Here is a 19,830-nt window from a genome sequence, read left to right on the forward strand (position 1 = left end):
TTGATTACTTGATTAAGGTGGCATTTGCCAGGTTTCTCCAGTGTAAAGCTACTATTTTCCCCTTTCTATACTCTGTTCTTTGGAATGGAGTCACTAAATCCAGTCTACACTCAAGGAGAGGGAAATTAAGAAACTCCCCTGGAGTGGAAAGTATTGACATATATTATTTCTTTCATTCATTTTTAATTATGGAAAGAGAGGCAGTGACATTTACACTAAGTCTCAAAAGACAGACATCATTCGAGTATTTACCTAACGGAATAATTGCACTTGTTAAATACTCTTACCTACCAGTATCAAGATACCAAAGATCCTTGCAGCAAACTTGGCTATTCAATGCTTTTTTGTAGCCATCTCTTCCACTCCAAAAATACAATCGAGTGCCAATTGCAACAGCACAGTGTCCAGCTCTTGGTCTCGGTCTTGAATTTTTTTTATCTTCCTGAGAATCTGATACTAGGGTGGTCCACTCTGCTGTATCTAAAGATACGCGAAATATCTATAACTAATCTATTGTTCTTAAACAACAAAATAACAAAAATTTTTATTAATAAATTTTATTTCAATAATAAGTCTTAAAAGACTCACCGAGATTTAGGTAAGAAAATGAACTGGTACATCTCCATTCACAATCATGAGGTGAAGTCTCAATATTTTCCCCCTTATGTGGAACCCATCCACCAAAAATGTACATCCTAAACAACAAAAAAGAAAATATAAAGTAGTTGATTTTCTCCCTAAAGCTTTCACTTTTTAGATTTAAATTGCTAAGAATACACTTAAATTTCTTACTTGTTAACCCAAAGCCTCAGGACTATTCATTCACTTATCACTTTCAGAAATAGATAATAGGAATAAGATAATGAATAAAGTGCACTTCTTTCAAGATTTTACAATTTTATGAAGCAACACAGAATCAAAACAATTTCTCGCTGGCAAGTTAAAGTGGGGAGTATTTCAATTACAACAGACGTGAAAATCAATATTATATATAATATACTAAGAGTACCTCAGTCAGAAAGATATTCAAATGATCTATGACATCCAAAATCAAATTGAGAATTGCATACATATAGTAACCAAAGAGGATTAAGTTTCATATAACTTTGGTCACTGATATCACTCCAATAAAAAATTTTAAACTATGTTCCCCAGGGCCCTACGCGTTCCTGAGACATGCCTAATGGCTGCTGAAGGAGAAAGGCTCACCAGGCAGAGTTTATGGCCCAGGTGACCTCATGCCAACCAGAGAAGCCCTACTTTTAATCTATTTTATATATTAGAGTTCCAATGGAAAACCAAATTTTATAAAAGGGTTCTGCTGTTGGAAAAAACATGTATCTTACTAGATTTTGTTTACGGTTATTTTTTAAAAAGAACTAATAAGGTTCTAAATTACAACTAGTTGTTTCCTAAAACATTACTTTTAAGGTAAAGTCCCTACACAAGTCAACAGTTCAATTCTATTTAAACAATACTCCTAATCCTGGCCCAGTGCTGCACAGAAGACAGTAATAGCTAACCTTTATGGAGTGTTCTCTATGTACTAGATGCTATTCTAAGCATCTGGTATGTGTTAGTCCTTTTAATCCTTATGACAACCTGGTGAAGCAGGTTTCACTATTATCCACATTGTATACTTGAGGAAATTGAGGTACACACAGATTAAGATTCCTTGCCCCAGGTCATCCAGGACAAGTACTGAAAGTGAGACTTGAATTCAGGCAATCTGATTACAGAGTCTGTATTCTAATCATAACTCCACCCAAAGTACAATCATTGAGCATACACACTGAGAATACACCTGAGCACAAATCAGGCACTACCAAAAATGTGTAAAAAGAAACAGTGAGTTAGGTAGGTCAAACCTGTTGACGGAGGACAAATCAGTTTGACAACACTGCCTTACACTTATGTAATACCTACTCTGTGCAAGGCATTGTAAGGAACATAAAGGACTACAAGAAGCAGCATGATGAGAAAATGGCACATTAACTATTTTAGCTTCCATAGGCATATTACGTTAGCTTCAGTAAGCACAGTCAAATGTTATTAAATCTAGTAATCTATTTCCAAGAAACTAGTTGCATCACTCTTGTATCTTTCTTAAGTTGGTTTAAAAAAAAAAAAAAGTAAAAACAAAAAACAAACAAAAAATCATACTTGTTTCCTATAACACTGGCTGTGTGAAGGCTTCGTGGAAGTGGCACTGTCCCTTTAGTTTCTGGTTTTGACCATGACATAGTTTCTAAAAGTAAAAATAAGTGTATTAGCAACTTGATCTAATAACAGCCAATTACCTCAACTTGCAGAATCTTACAAAATAAAACAAAAAAGGACTTAACCAAAGCAAAGCAAAAATATTTCAAAATAATTACTTAATTTCATCTTAAAATAAACATTTCCAGCTGACATAATTGCCAATTCACAGAAATCTATTTATACTTGAATGTTAGTATTTGTAAGGGAGAGGTGAATTAAGACCAGATTAGGAATTTTAAGTAAGAGCACACTGTATGGAAGATAGTCAAAAGTGAGAGGCACATCCACCCTCTAATCATTTATTCTTAGGATGCTTTTAAAGAGAGCTACCCAAGGGTTTTTCACTGACCAGCAATAACATTACTACTGCTACATTTCCTGTAGATAGAATAACCATATAAATTTGATCATCCCCAACTGGGACACCTTACAGACTGAAAGGGGTTACTATTGATAACTACACAGAAGACTACGCATAAACCAAGACCATCCCAGACAAGCCAGGACATATGGTGACCCTACTTATAGGGAGCACAGGAGAGTTACTGTCATAAATTAAACATTTATTTGTTCAACCCGATCGATCAGCAACCATTCACGTTACACCTCGGCTGCCCCTGGGGCTGGCTACAAGTGCTATTCATAAATATAAGTGTGTAACTCAGTAAATACTGTAATCAAAAATTTTTTTCAAAGCAACTTTTATATTTGCCTTTTATCAAGCATAACTAATTCCTGAGTTGAGTTAAGCTTACCTAAGTCAAGTTGCCATAGGTCATCCAGGCGAGAACCACACATTCCACCAAAAACATACATTTTAGGACTTCCAGAATCTTTTTTGCAATATATAACAGCTGTGTGGGATTCTCTTGGAGAAGGCACAGTCCCTTTAGTCGCTGGAATGCTCCAACCCACAACACCAGAACCATGCTGTAGCTCTAACTCATAGAAATCATTTAAATATCTAGGATATCATGAAAGAAATGAAAACATTAACATAATATATACCTTTCATTTGCTTTTTTGTTTCTATTTATAAGGATAATCTATGCTTACTGTGAAAAATTCATAGAGTCCAGAAAGGCATTAAGAGAGCAGAAACCCCATCTCATTCATTCAACACATATTTATCAAACACTACTGGGTACCAGGCACTCTTCTGGAGATCAGTAGTGAACAGAGAGATTAAAAAAATTCCTGCCATCATTTAGCCAACACTCTTATCCATGACAACCACCATATGGTTTCAAAACATAGCCGCAAAATCTCTGACACTCTTCCCATCAGAAGGTACGGTCTATGTCCCCCTCCCTTGATTCTGGGCAGGCTTATGACTGCCTCAACTAATAGAGTGTGATGAAATGATACTATGTGAGTTCCAAGGGTCAGTTACAGAAGGCCAATGCAGTTTCACTACAGAACACTTGCTCTTGGAATCCTGAACTACCAGGTAAGTCCAATTATCACAAAACCACCAACTGGAGAGGCCATATGTAAGCAGGTAGGATGACAGTCCCCGTTGAGTCCATCCTTCAGCCATCCCATTTGAGGCATGAGACATGGGAGTGACTACTCAAGCCTTTCCATCTGAGGGCCTAGCCATCACTGCTGTGTCCTGTCTGAATTCTTGACGCACAGAATCCACCCGCATAATAAAAGTTATTTTGTAGCACTAACTTTTGGGGCAATTTATTACATGGTGCTAAATAACCAGAACAATCACTATTGATAATACTTTATAAATACCCCTTTAGACCTCTCTCTCTATGGATATCCACATATGTATAAACAAAGCATACTACAAATGTTGCTTTGCAACTTTCTTTTTCTCTTTAAATTCTCACTATATAATGTCATAGCAGTGTCCTACATAGCTTTTTTACTCTAGAAACTGGCATTAAATTTCTCATCTGTGACATGGATGTTTTCAATGTTTCAAGCAAAGTGACTTTAATAGGAATCTACTGCCTATCAAATTTTTACTGAAGTATGAGGGCAAAATTAAAACATTTTAGGACATACAAAACTTCAAATTTAGCCATATAATTATTTTGGGAAAAAATGATTCTAGATGTCACCTAGGAAAAATAAGAAGAAATCCAAGAAAGAATGCACTGAATAAGAGAAATGGTAGCACAAAGAAACCAGTAATTTACAATTATATTTAAATTGATGTTGATAATAGTGGTTGTGAGGTCTAAATACTAAGAAAGCCTGACCAAAAAATTAATTTAACATTATTGTCATCTGGAATAAGACTCAAGAATATATGGAACATATGGAAAAAGGAGGTAAGCAAAAGAAGGCTAAAAGTAAAGATAGTAATCTATTACCAAAGATGACAAGACATTTTCAGTTTAACTGTGTGTGATAATTTCCCAACAACTAAGTGACGCACAGAATTAGCATGTATAACTTTCAAATCATTAGAAGGAAAGAAGAATCAAAGAGGGGCCGGCCTGGTGGTGCAGCGGTTAAGTGTGCATGTTCTGCTTCAGCAGCCTGGGGTTCACTGGTTCGGATCCCGGGTGCGGACATGGCACCGTGTGGCAAGCCATGCTGTGGTAGGCGTCCCACATATAAAATAGAGGAAGATGGGCACGGATGTGAGCTCAGGGCCAGTCTTCCTCAGCAAAAAGAGGAGGATTGGCAGCAGCTAGCTCAGGGCTCATCTTCCTAAAAAAAAAAAAAAAAAGAATCAAAGAAAAACAATAAATCAAGAAAAAGTTAAGAAAAAAAGGAAAAATAAGTATAGTCTATGGAAAAGCCCTTAGTAAAATGGTTAGAAAAAAACAACACTATAAACAATGTCAAAAGAAAAAAGACAAAAACAAACAACCCGATCAAAAAATGGGCAGAGGACATGAACAGACATTTCTCAAAAGAAGATATGAATATGGCCAATAGACACATGAAAAGATGTTCAGCATCGCTAATCATCAGGGAAATGCAAATCAAAACTACACTAAGATATCACCTTACACCCGTTAGATTGGCAAAAACATCCAAAACCAAGAGCGACAAATGTTGGAGAGGTTGTGGAGAAAAAGGAACCCTCATACACTGTTGGTGGGAATGCAAACTGGTACAGCCACTATGGAAAACAGTATGGAGATTTCTCAAAAAGTTAAAAACAGAAATACCCTATGACCCAGCCATCCCATTACTGGGTATCTATCCTAAGAACCTGAAATCAGCAATCCCAAGAGTCCCTTGCACCCCTATGTTCATCGCAGCATTATTTACAATAGCCAAGACGTGGAACCAACCTACATGCCCAGAAACTGATGATTGGGTAAAGAAGATGTGGTATATATACACAATGGAATACTACTCAGCCATAAAAAAAGACAAAATTGGCCCATTCACAGCAACGTGGATGGACTTTGAGGGTATTATGTTAAGTGAAATAAGCCAGTCAGAGAAAGATGAACTCTATATGACTCCACTCACAGGTGGAAGTTAACATATTGACAAGGAGATCTGATCGGTGGTTACCAGGGAAAAGGGGGGGTGGGGGGAGGGCACAAAGGGGGAAGTGGTGTACCCACAACATGACTAACAATAATGTACAACTGAAATCTCACGAGGTTGTAATCCATCATAACATTAATTAAAAAAAAAAAAAAGACAAACAAAAAGATTTGGTACACATCACAGAAAAAGATCAAATTTTCTTAATGTAAAAGAGCTCCTACAAAATCAAGATAATGACTAATCACACAACAGACACACATAAAAGGATATAAGCTGACAGTTCACAGAACAGGAAATAAAAATTACATAAATGTGTATACACACACAGACACAGATATACAAACACATACACATGCAAATGTTCAACCTCATCACAATTTTTAAAAATCTAGCCAAGGCAGAAAAAAGGAGGTGAAGGGAGCAACCACAAGCAGAGTAGATGGAAGACATAAAATACAAGGGCAGGAAAAACTTCCCTATTATAAGACAAAGTCCCTTGGGGGCAGGAGGTGTGCAGGGGAAACAAAAGAACTCTGAATCCAAATATAAGCTATTAATAGCAAGGATGATATTAAAACTATTTAACAACTGATATGGCATAGACTTAAATAGATCAGAATGGACCCCAGCCAGTATGCTATACCAGTTCATATTGGTTAACTGTTAGCCCTATTTACAAAAGATAAATCTACAACAAAACAACACACACAGGTTGAAAATTAGATATACAAGGAACAAAACACAAATTCACAATCACACTGGGAGATTTTTAACGTCATGCAGAAGTAGAAATGACCTAGACCCACAAAACAAAAAAGCTTTGAATGATAATTTAAAACATTGATTTAATAAAGAAACTTGTACTCAAACAATCAAGAACTCACAATCTTTATGAACACTTCTGGAATAATGACAAAAATCGACTGTGAAACAGACCACAAAGAAATCTCCAAAAAGGAGAAAACTCATAGAACATTTTTTTGACCACAATATAATAAAACTAGACATTAGCAACAACGACAAAACTTTGTATCTGGAAATTTAAAAAAATTATGTCAAATCACTTTGGGATTAAAGAGAAAATAGAAATTAATGACAATAAGAGCACTATATAGCAAAACCTATGGCATATGGCTAAAGCTGTAACCAGAGGAAAATGTGTAGCATTTATTAGGAAACAACACTGAAAATAAATGAACTAATAGGTATTCAAATTATTAGAAGTTAGAAAAAAAGGTTAAAAAAAGCATTTAAACTGTTAGAAGTTTAAAAGAAGTTAGAAAAAAGGACAAAACTTAAAGAAATGGAAGAGTTAAAGAAAATAAAAGAAAAAGAAACACAGACCATTAATAAAACTAAAAATTGGTTCTCCAAAAACACCAATAAAATAACAAACCACCAGCAAGTGTGATTAGAAGAAAAGACAACACATACATTTAGAAATGAGAAAAGAGATGTAACTATAGATAGAGATTTTAAAGATACAGAGAATTGCCTTACAATTTTTATCAGTAAATTAAAAAATTTAGATTAAATGAGTAATTTTTCAAGAGAAACATAAATTATCAAAAGGATTCAAGAAAAGGTAGAAAACCTAAATAGATCAATAGCTATAAGAGATATAGAAAAGGCAGTCAAAAATCCCTCCCTAAACTATACCAATCCCAATTATGGAAAATTTCTACTAAATACTCAAGAAATGATATTATTTAAGCACAAAAAAAGATGGAGAGCTGCCCATAACCTCAGAACAGAGCTCTGATTATGTTCCCAGGGGTAACATAATCTTGATATTCAAATCAGATTAGAATAGCACCCTACTCCCCAAAAAACAATATAGGCAAAATCATAACGACTATTGATAGTACAAATAAATGTTAGCAAAGTGAATTCAGCAAAGTATGAAAAGAACACTGTAACACAATAAAGTGGGGTTAACTAGGAATAAAAAGGTGGCTCATATTTCAGAAACTAATAATACAACTCACAAAATTAATGGGTTAAAGGGAAGAAATGGTAAGCTCATTTCCACACCTGAAATGAATTAGAACTACCTCAACATACATTTTTGGTGAAAAGGAGAGGAAAAAACTAACTGGCAAACTAGAAATTTAGGAAAACTTCCTTAATCCAATCAAAAGCATATACTATGGTAGAAACCTACAGCAAACATCACCATTAATGATAGAAAAGTAAATATATTAATGAAACAGAATAGAGTCTAGAACAAGAGTTGACAAATTTTTTCTGTAAAGTGTCAGAAAGTAAATATTTTAGGCTTTGCAGGCCATAAAGTCTGTCACAGCTACTCAACTCTGCTGTTTTAATATGAATGCAGCTAGAGACAAGATGTAAATGAATGGGCATGGATGTGTTCCAATAAAACTTTATTAACAAAAACAGACAGCAGGCCAAATTTGGACCACAGAGTGTAGTTTGTAACCCCTGGTCTAGAGAGCCTAGAAAAAAGATCCATTTATATGAGGATTAAGGTGTGACAGATATGGGACTTCAAATCAACAGGAAAAAACATGGCTTAATTAATAAATGGCAGTGGGAGAATTGGAAATCCACTAGGAAGACAAAGTAAAAGCCTCACACCAGTCACAAAAATACATTCCAAATATATTAATGTTTTAAACATTAAAAAAAAAGCTGTGAATGTACTAGAAGAAAATATAGAAAAATTATTTTTATAATTTTCAGGATAGGAGTCTTCCTAAGCAAGATACAAAAGCAGAAAACCATAAAAGAAAATACTGTCAAACTTGATAAAACAAAAATGAAAACCCTTTAGTGGCCGGGCCGGTGGCGAAGCGGTTAAGTGTGCACGTTCTGCTTCGACGGCCTGGGGTTTGCTGGTTTGGATCCCGGGTGCTGACATGGCACTGCTTGGCAAGCCACGCTGTGGCAGGTGTCCCACATATAAAGTAGAGGAAGATGGGCATGGATGTGACTCAGGGCCAGTCTTCCTCAGCAGAAAGAGGAGGACTGGCTGCAGATGTTAGCTCAGGGCTAATCGTCCTCAAAAAAGAAAAAAAAGAAAAGAAAACCCTTTAAAAAAAAGGCAAACAGAAGACTTGGAAAAAATATTTGGAACATATGAAACAAAATATATAAAGAACCGCCAAGAATCAATAATAGAAAGAAAAACCGAAATCTATGAAAATAAGATTAGAAATAAATGAATTCAGCAAGGTCACAGGATACAAGATCAATATACAGAGGATAACTGTATATGTAATAGCAATGAACAATCTAAAAATGAAATTAAGAAACCAAATCTATTCATGATGTCATCAAAAAGAATAAAAAATTATGAATAAATTTAACAAAATAAGAGAAAACTTCTACACTGAAAACCTCAAAATATTGCTGAGAAAAATTAAAGAGGACCTAAATAAATGGAAACCCATTCCATGTTCATGGACTTGAAGACTCAATATTAACAACATACCAATTCTCCACAAACTGATCTATATATTCAACACAATCCCTATCAAAATCCCAGGAGAACTTTTTGCAAAAATTGGAAAGCTGACCCTAAAATTTACATAGAAATGCAAAGGACCCAGAACAGCCAAAACACTCTTGAAAAAGAATAACAAAATTTGAGAACTTACATCTTCCGATTTAAAAACTTACTACAAATCTATAGTAATCAAGACAGTGTGCTACTGAGATAAGGCTAGACCTATAGATGAATGGAACAGAACTGAGAGCCCAGAATTAAACCTTTACATTTATGGTCAATTGATTTGCAACAAAGACGTCAATAGGAAAAGGACTGTCTTTTCAACAAACGGTGTTGGGACAACTGGATATCCACATGTAAAAAGATGAATTTAGACACTGACTTTACCCCAGGCATTAAAAATTAACTCTAAATGAATCACAGATATAAATGTAAGAGCTAAATCTATAAAACTTTTAGAAGAAAACACAGGAATAAATCTTCACAACCTTGATATAATCTAAGAGGTTTTTTTTGAGGAAGATTAGCCCTGAGCTAACTGCTGCGGCCAATCCTCCTCTTTTTGCTGAGGAAGACTGGCTCTGAGCTCACATCTGTGCCCATCTTCCTCTACTTTACATGTGGTACGCCTACCACAGCATGGCTTGCCAAGCGGTGCCATGTCCGCATCCAGGATGCAAACCGGCGAACCCTGGGCCACTGAAGTGGAACATGTGCACTTAACTGCTAGGCGACTGGGCCAGCCCCAAAGACTTCTTAAATATGACACTAAAAGCATGATCTGTAAAAGAAAAATTGATAAATTTAACTTATCAAAATTAAAAACTCTGTGCTTCAAAAGATACCATTAAGAAAATGAAAAGACAAGCTACAGACCAGAAGAAAATATTTGCCAGTCCCATTTTTGATTTTTAAAAAAACAAACTTGTATCCAGAATATAAAGAACTCTTACAACTCAATAATAAGAATACAAACAACTTAATTTAAACATGGACACACTAACAACGAAGTAGCAGAAAGAGAAATTAAGAGTATAATCTCATTTACAATTGCAACAAAAAGAATAAAATCCCTAGAAATAAACTCAACCAAAGAGGTGAAAGACCTGTACACTGAAAGCATAAAACACTGTTGAAAGAAACCGAAGAAGACACAAAGAAATGGAAAGATATTCTGAGCTCTTGGATTGGAAGAATTAACCTAGCTAAAATGCCCATACTTCCTAAAGCAATCTACAGATTCAATGCAATCTCTATCAAAGTTCCAACAACGTTTTTCACAGAAGTAGAATAAAGAATCCTAAAATTTATATGGAACAAAAAAAGACCCCAGACAGTAGTGAAGGGAATCCTGAGAAAAAAGAACAAAGCTGAAGGTATCACACACCCTGGTTTCAAAATATACTACAAAGCTATAGTAATGAAAACAGCATGGTACTGACACAGAAACAGACACAGAGATCAAAGGAACAGAATCAAGAGCCCAGAAATAAACCCACACATCTACGGACAGCTAATTTTCAACAAGGCAGCCAAGAACATACAACGGAGAAAGGAAAGTCTCTTCCATAAATGGTGTTGGGAAAATTGGACAGCCACATGCAAAAGAATGAAAGTAGACTATTATCTTACACCATACACAAAAACTAACTCAAAATGGATTAAACACTTGAATGCAAGACCTAAAACCATGTAACTTCTAGAAGAAAACACAGGTAGCACGCTTTTCAACACTGGTCTTAGCAGCATATTTTCAAGTACCATGTCTGACCAGGCAAGGGAAACAAGGAAAAAATAAACAAATGTGACTACATCAAATTAAAAAGCTTCTGCACAGCAAAGGAAACCATCAACAAAATGAAAAGACAACCTAATGATTGGGAGAAGATATTTACAAACTATACGTCTGATAAGGGGTTAATATCTAAAATATATAAAGAATTCATACATTTCAACAACCAAAAAACCTAACAACCCAATTAAAAAATGGGCAAAAGATCTGAACAAACATTTCTCCAAAGAAGATGTACAGATGGCCACAGGTATGTGAAAGGATGTTCAACATTACTAATTATCAGCGGAATGTAAATCAAAACTATAATGAGCTATCACCTCACACCTGTCAGAATGGCTATAATTAACAAGACAGGAAATAAGTGTTGGAGAGGATGTGGAGAAAAGGGAACTCTCATACACTGCTGGCAGGAATGCAAACTGGTACAGCCACGTTGGAAAACAGTATGGAGATTCCTTGAAAAATTAAGAATAGAACTGCCATACAATCCAGCTATTCCACTGCTGGGTATTTATCTAAAGAACATGAAAACACAAATGTGTAAAGATATATGCACCCCTATGTTTACTGCAGCATTATTCACAATAACCAAGACTTGGAAGCAATCTAGGTGCCCATCAAGGGGTGAATAGATAAAGATGTGGTATATATACACAATGGAACACTACTCAGCCATAAAAAAGGATGAAATCTTGCCATTTATGACAACACAGATGGACCTGGAGAGTATTCAGCTAAGCGAAATAAGTCAGAGAGAGAAAGTCAAATACCACATAATCTCACTCATAAATAGAAGATAAAAATAAGAACAAACAAACCGATAGAGACAGAGATTGGATTGGTGGTTACCAGAGGGGAAGGGGGGAGGAAGGAGGGTGAAAGGGGTGATTGGGCACATGTGTGTGGTGATGGATGGTAATTAGACTTTGGGTGTGAACACGATGTAATCTACACAGGAACTGAAATAAAATGATGTACACCTGAAATTTATATAATGTTATACATCAATGTTATCACAATAAGAAATAAACAAATAAATAAGAAAATAAATCTCAACAGCAAATCCTCAAAAAAAAAAAAAGGACAAAGACCTAAATAGAAATTTCACCAAAGAAGATATACGAATGGCTAAAGAGCTCATGAAAAGATGCTCAACATCTTTGGTCATTCAGGAAATGCAAATTAAAACCACAATGAGATACCACCTTATACCCACTTGGTTGGCAACAATCAAAAAGACAGACAATAACAAGTGTTAGCAAGGATATGGAGAAATTACAACCCTCATATATTGTTGGAGGGGATATAAAACAGTGCAGTCACTTTGGAAAACAGTTTAGTAGTTCTTAGGAAGTTAAACATAAATTTACCATATGACCCAGCAACTCTACTGCTAGATACCTTCAAGAGAAATGAATACATGTCCAAAGACTTGTATGCAAATGTTCATAGCCAGATTATTCATAAAAGGCAAAAACTGGAAATAATCCAAATGTCCATCAACTGATGAATGAACAAAATGTGGTATGTTCATACAATGGAGTACTATACAGTAATAAAAAGGAAGAAACATTTGATACATGCTAGAACATGGTTGAACTTCAAAAACATTATGCAAAGAGAAAGAAGATAACTACAGAAAATCACATTTCCACGAAATGTCCAGAAATGGATAGTCTATGGAGATGAAAAGCAGATTAATGGTTGCCTGGGGATCGGAATGGGAATGAGGACTGACTGCAAATGAGTAAGCAGTTTCTTTGTGGAGTGATAGAAGTGTTCTAAAACTGGACTGTGGTCATGGTTACACAATACTGTAAATTTACGAAAAATCATTGTATTGTACATATAAAAAGAATGAATTTTATGGCATATAATTTATACTTTATTTTTTAAAACAGAAAAACGAACAAGGACACGAACAATTTCAGAAAAGGAATTGCAAATATCTAATAAGCACAGTTAATCAAGCTCATTCTTAGTTTAAAAAAAATCAAAATAAATCCATGAAATGTATTTCACCTATTTGGCAAAAACTAAGAAGTGTAAGACAATTCAGTATTGCCAAGGGTACAGGCACTCTCGTACACTGTTATTAGGAATACAAAATGGTTCCATCTCTGTGGAGGTTGATTCAGGAGTACCTAACAGACTTGAATGTAAATAACCTTTGACCTCCCTAATTCCACTTAGAAGTGTCAATCCTACAAAAATATTTATACACATGCAAATGCTGTAACAGCAAAAAAAAAAAAATGGAAATATTTAAATGTCCAGTAGGGGAATGGTTAAATAATTTGTATAATTCAGACTACTTTTCAGCCTTGGAAAAAAATTAAGTTCAACCTATATTTACTGCCATGAAAAGATCTCCAAGACATATTGTTAAAGGAAAAAAAACCAACAAAAACAAGTAAACATCTTAAGTCACAAAGCAAAAAGAAAAATCCCACTTGCATAAACGAAAATACATGTCTGGGCAGAGGATCGGATTAATGTTCCCAGCTCTCCTCTCCTGGGAAGCAGAACATCCATTCCTGGACCACTGATTCAGGGCCTGGCAGTACGGCTTCCTTCGACCAACGGAATGTGAACAGAAATGAACGTGCTAGCTTTCATCAGAGGCTTTAAAAAGCATCACATGTATCTAATGCTCCCTCAAGCAGCACAAATTTGAGAAGCTTTCCCATTATATATAACAATCTAACGAAAACTGACTAATACAATGTGTTACACGAAAAAGGACCCAAAAGATGCATATCAAATTGAATTATGTGTTTGCCTATGTTGGAGGTCAGTGATGCCGTGAGAAAGAACTTTACATTCTTTCTAATTTCTTGAATTTTTAGAACTTTGTATTGAAAAAATCTGTTTAATGGAAAAATGAAAAAAGATATGTACTAAAAGTAAAAGTATCTGGATTAGTGTGGTAGGATAATTTTTTTTCCTTTTCTCCAGTTTCCAAATTTTCCATGATGTTTTAGTATATCTTATTTTTAAAAGTTTTTTGGGGGAAAAAAAGCTAAGACTCTAACATCCATTGAATGTAGGTAAAAGGACACACTATCATGGTGATGACAACTATTGGACTAAATGCTGATAGCAATTAGAAAGTGCTTTGAAAATTATGCCAACGATTTTATTTAGCCATCACAATGACACTGTAAGGTCCCTCCCATTTCACAGTGAAGGAAAACAGGCTTAGATTACTTCCACTAAAGGACACACATGGTAATCAGTGTATCAGAAAACAGCCCTTTGGACTCTAAATCTCCAAACCCTGAGTGCTATAACGACAACGTGATCAAAACGCTATGTGAAAAGAAAAGAGGTAGTGATTAATTCTGTTTCAAAAAAGGAGGAGGGGATTAGTTCAAAAAGTATTTGCTTGTGTGAACCACTCTAACAGCTTCCTGTATGAAAAATGAAAATGATGGCCTTCATTTTATAGTCAGACTGTTGTCACCAAATTCCCAGAGAAACCTAATGCGAAAAGTAACCATTAGTTGCTTTTCATTATCATTTATGACTTAACTAAAATATGTTATGGCTCAATATATACAAACGTATTGCTACAAGCAAGTATATTAACATCAATTTAATAAGATGGTTTCTGATTAGAAAAAGCAGAGTCTTGAAAACAGATATATATATACTCCAGGGACTAAGGAAAACACAAATGCACACAAATTTGTTCATTGTTAGGTTTAAATGCAAAAGGCTAAGTTTCTTCCCTCTTAATAACTAAAGATGGAAGCAATTAAACGTTCTTAATCTAAATCATAAAATAAGCATTTGGTCTGAAAGAGTCCGCATACCTGGGAACATTATTGTTTGAATCTTCACTTTCATTTGCCAGGCCACCAAACAAATAGCATTTGTTACCATATAAAGAGAAGCTATGTCCAAGCCGAGGACAAGGAGGTAAACCAGAAGAAGGGGGATGGGGTTTCACTTTTTTCCATAACCAACGACTTGCCTAAAAAAGAGAATAAATACACTCAGACAAAATAAGGAAAGCATTCGTATATCATCAGTAGTGTAACATCACACCAATACATTTTAATCCGAATCCAATCAGAAGGCTCCAATAATCTACTTTTGGGAAAAATGACAAGTAAGCAGATAACTTCTGGAATTAAAATAAATGTTCCAATAAAAACTCAGTCTAGTCTTCCTTATTCACAGATTTCCACAATGGCAAACTAAGTTTATAATAATAAACATTAACAGTTCCAAAATATTTTCCAAATGAAAAATTAAATATCACGTATGGCTTTAATATTAATGTAATTTATGTATTCTTATTTTCTGAAATTAGGTAATCCATGAATGGTATATATTTTAACCTTTAAATAAGCAGAAAGATCATTTATCAAACCAAACTCCAAAACTCATTCTCCGACTATGAATTCTTTCTTTATCTAAAACTATTTTTGAAATGAGTTGCTTATAAATAGGTATAATCCACCTATATCTGCCAATTACCAGATGCCCTCATGATCACAGAACTGGCAACATATGCACAGTTCAGGAGGAAAATTCAACTAGGGCTGTCACAGAGGGCTCCGAGTCTGGTTTAGTAGAGAGTCAAATTTAGAAAGGATATAGGAAACTGTTACCTCTCTTATGTATGTATTGCCGGGGGGGGGTGGAAGGGGGTGGGGGGGGAATGATTATTAGTGTGAGGGTAACAATTTCTATAACTAAGGCAGACATTTTCAAACTATGGTCCGGGGACCAGCAGCAGCAGGTGGGAACTTGGTAGGAAAGCGAATGGTGGAGACCCGCTACACACAACACTGCTTCAGAAACTAGGGGCAGGCCCCGGCAATCTGTTTTCATAAGCTCTCGCCAGGCTTCTATTGCAGGCTAAAGTTGAAGAACAACCACTGAGACACAAAAGCCTAAACACATAACATGTACAATCGATACTAACAGAAAACCTAATGTAACAAATGTGGCAGTGGGTATTGAAAAAAGACTTACATTAGAAACGTTGGCTTTTTAGTGAGGTGGAAACATTTTCTTTGAAACTATAAAATGTGAACCTCACACTATTTTAAGTATGTTAATGAAATGCTTTGCAATCTTTCTAAGAAGTATGACCAATATCACTAATAAAGCTTCAGATTGAGATAAAAAATTTGAAACAGACTTACTTGTAACTCATATAACTCATTGCTGTATCTTCCATATTCAACCATTCCCCCAAACACTAATATTCTGGTACCATCACAGACAAATCCATGGGCAGCGCAGCCTGGAGGGATGTCTCCTCTAACAGCTGGTAGGAACCACTGATTTGTAACTAGTTGCCAAAATAAAATTAAAATAAATTATAATCAACAGTCACCGCAGACTATGAATATGCACTTTATATGTATCATCTAATCAGTGGTTCTTAATGGGGGATGATTTCGCCCCCCAAGGGCAAACTAAAAACTTTTCGTTATCATAACTAGAGTAAGGGGGGTGTTACTGGCAACTAGTGGGTAGAGCTAGAGACGCTGCCAAACATCTTACAACGTGCAGTGCAGCCCCCTACAACAAATAATTCTCTGGTTCAAAAGGTCAAGAGTGCTGCTCTTGAAAAACCCTGACCTATATCCTTTAATTCTTACAAAAACCTTGCTTGGTAAGTATCATCGTCCTCATTTCACAAGTGAAGATCTGACACTTAGGTTTAGTAACTTTAGCACTGATCCTGGGCTACGGGCAGGGCAAAATTCAAACTAGGTCTAACTTATTCCAAAACTAGGGGTTTTACACCATACCAAATGGTCAAATTACTTTTTAACTTTATATGCTGGGGTGCCAGGAGGGGGAGAGGGTGAAAAAAATAAAATGTCCCCTACTCCACTATTTTATTAACCGTTAAATGTCCACTATGATTAAGTAGGTTGGTCAAAGTCAAGGAAAAATTAGTGATCATGACATAGACCCCAAATCCAGCAACTAGCCTTACAACAAGGGAACAGCTTTCTCATGATAACTGGCGCATTTACAAGTGGGGAAAATGAAATTCCAACCTCGTTGCCATCCCTCGGAGGTACTCAAAAGCAGGGCCTCCCCGCCCAGGGGCACCTGTGATTTGCAGCGGTGCTCAAGGGGACAGTCCTCTGTCCCCGCGCTGCCCGGCAGAGTTTGGGGACACACACCCGACTATGCAGAGACAGGCGTCCGGCTCACCACGAAGCACTTCCCCGCCGGCTAAGAGGGCTACCACGGGGCAAAAGTCTGGACTGGCACCTGCCAGATCCTGGGCTGTACTGGGGATGAGAGTACCAGAAGGCCTCTTGTGCCCCTCCTCACCCCCCGCCCCCCAGGTTCTCTTCTCCTTAAGGAAGAAAGGCGACGACGAGAAAGGCCCGGAGGAGCTTCGGTTTGGAGTTGTTTTAAGTGTTTGACAGGGGAGGGATCTCGGAGCCCCGGAGCGGGCGAGACTTGGGGAAGAGGCCCAGGCCGGTGGAAGCGGTCTCTCTCGCCTCCGTCTGCCAACAGGGCTGCGGCGGCGCGGGGGGGCTCGGACCGCCTGCCCGACGGCCGGCGCGCCCCGCTCGGGGCCGGTTCCGCCCCGCGGGCCCCGGGGAAACGGAGCCGCCGCCCGCCACACGGTCGGACCGCGGCCGCCCGGCCAAGCCGCGCTCCCGCCGCCGGCCCGAGGAGGCAGTGACCCGGCGGTGACAGCTGTCAGGGCCGCGGCCGCCGCCTCGCCTCCCCTCCCCCTCCGAGGCTCCCGCAGGCGGGGCCGAACAGAGGCCGCCGCGCCTACCCGTGTTGTAGACGTGCAGCTCGTCCGCGATGCCCTCGTTGCCCCCACCAAAGATGATCATCAGCTCCCGGATGGCCACGGCCCGGTGTCCGTGCCGGGCGCGGGGGACCGGCCCCGTGAAGGAGGAAACCCGCCTCCAGTTGAGGAGGCTGGGAGCCGCCATCTTCCCAACCCCCGCCCCTCTGCCCACAATACACCGCGCCCGCTCGGGCGCCGCCGCTCCCGGGGGAGGGCGGGGCCCCGCCTCCAGCTGTGCGCCGGGGTCACATGACCGCGGCGCCCGGGGCAAGGCTGGAGGCCTCGGGGGAGCCCCGCCCCCACCTCCGGGCGATGTGACCGGCCCGGGCCCCCGGGACAACGGGTTTTAGGGTGGAAGGACATTGCCTACCCACCAAGTGTCCCCTGCCCACTCAGAGGCCCCCGTTTTGTCTTTGCGAGAGAAGGTGCAGCGTTTTCCTTTAGGGACGCTTTAATTGAGCATCTAGGTTGTGCGGGCGAGTCAGACCCTGGAAACAATGACGATGTAGACGGAGAAAAGCCCGTGTGGAGGCTCGGAGTGCCGGAGCGCGGGGACGGGCGCGCCCCGGGCACCGCAGCGTCGGGAGGCCGGCGAACTCGGGAGGGAGGCAGGCTGGACCACTCCACGCCGCGCCGCCTGTGGCTCGGAACGCCGCACGGAAGGTCGCAGCTAAGCCTGCAAAGGCACATCAGGCAGATCAGGTTTTGGGGGGGGGGGGGAGGAGGGAGCCAGGCCAAGAAGTTTAGGAACGGTGAGCCGCGAAGGGTTTTTTGTTTTGTTTTGTTTAAGCAGGTGGAAGATTATATATAGATTTCTGTTTTATTGCTAGCTAATATTTGAAGGTCTTCCGTTGACAAGCGCTGTCCTACTTCCCTTCTATGTATTAATTAATTCGTGTGATCCTCCCAACAATTCAGTGAACTGGGTACTGTTATCTGTCTTTCGTGGGTGGGGAAATAAGGCACAGAGAAGTAAAGTCATTCTCCCATGGGCACACAGCAGAAAAGGACTGAGACCAGAATTCAAACGCAGGGCTTCTGATTCCAGAATCCCCTACCCCTAACCATTATGCGATACTGCCTCTAGTCATAGTCATTCGTAAATGTATTAAGGCGGGGCTGCGTTGTGATCTGGTCCTACGCCTTCGCCCTGAAAGAGACACAAATCCAGCAGGAAAAAAAAAGTGAAAACAGTTTAAGTCCGTAACTCACATTCTCAAGCAAGTACAGAAGGGGTAATACACACAGCATACGTCACATTTCCTAAAATGCCTTTTTCCTCATATTATTTTCAATTTCTCTCCTATGCGTAGCTCATCCTCGCTCCGCCAACTCCTTCAAACCTTTCTACCTTCTCATCCATTTAAACTTTCTTTTGAGAGGTGATCCTCTACCTTTTTAAAAGGAATTCTCACTGTTCTTTCCAGCTCCTTCTTCTCGAGTTCTTCCTTTCACTGATTATTACCCCAATTTGATATTATGGTCAAAGAGAATTTGGGAAGGGAGGGGGAAGACGGCTGGGAACAAAGAAAGGAAGCTATGAATATTTATGTATTAATATTTTTTTGGTCACATACATAATGTGGGCTCTTAAATGTTTCTGTTACAAAGCTGTTGTGTATCTGAAACGATACTGGAAAAGTTGGGATAAAGCAATGAGTTTTTCATAAAACTTAAAATATTTAAAGAACTGTATTCTGAGGGTTTAGTGTTAAAATGTCCTAAATTTATGAATGATGCTGTAAGTAGGTGGTAGCTGTTTCTTTAATGCTCTTCCAGCAAAAGACTAAGAGCAAAATTAAAAGTTGCAAACCCGCTGTTGATATTCAGATTAAAAAACAAAATAAATCTGGTTTATGGTATTTGAAAATCTGAAAATCCCTGAACTAGGGAAAATATTAAGACGAGAGATTACAAGTTATAACTGGCTGCTTAGATAAGGAGCTGCAGGAAGCGTGTATAATGGAGGAAGCATGTAGGAGTTTCCTAGGATTGCTGTAACAAAGTACCGCAAACCGTGTGGCTTAA

General features: G+C 38.3%; 1 protein-coding gene across 1 annotated transcript in view; it reads right to left on the reverse strand.

The window, feature by feature from the left end:
* HCFC2 (host cell factor C2) overlaps window positions 1-17,989 on the reverse strand; it is a 45,811-nt gene extending 27,822 nt beyond the window's left edge. The window contains exons 1-7 of the mRNA XM_046646205.1: window positions 17,785-17,989; window positions 16,172-16,320; window positions 14,828-14,988; window positions 3,018-3,226; window positions 2,164-2,248; window positions 589-695; window positions 292-480 (exon numbers count right to left, since the gene is read on the reverse strand). Coding sequence (XP_046502161.1) covers window positions 292-480; window positions 589-695; window positions 2,164-2,248; window positions 3,018-3,226; window positions 14,828-14,988; window positions 16,172-16,320; window positions 17,785-17,947 — 1,063 coding nt within the window. The 5' untranslated portion in view covers window positions 17,948-17,989. The remainder of the gene's footprint in view (window positions 1-291; window positions 481-588; window positions 696-2,163; window positions 2,249-3,017; window positions 3,227-14,827; window positions 14,989-16,171; window positions 16,321-17,784) is intronic.
* Between the last annotated feature and the right edge of the window lie 1,841 nt (window positions 17,990-19,830).

Source organism: Equus quagga, chromosome 19 (genome assembly GCF_021613505.1).
Source record: "Equus quagga isolate Etosha38 chromosome 19, UCLA_HA_Equagga_1.0, whole genome shotgun sequence".
Lineage (NCBI taxonomy): Eukaryota > Metazoa > Chordata > Mammalia > Perissodactyla > Equidae > Equus > Equus quagga.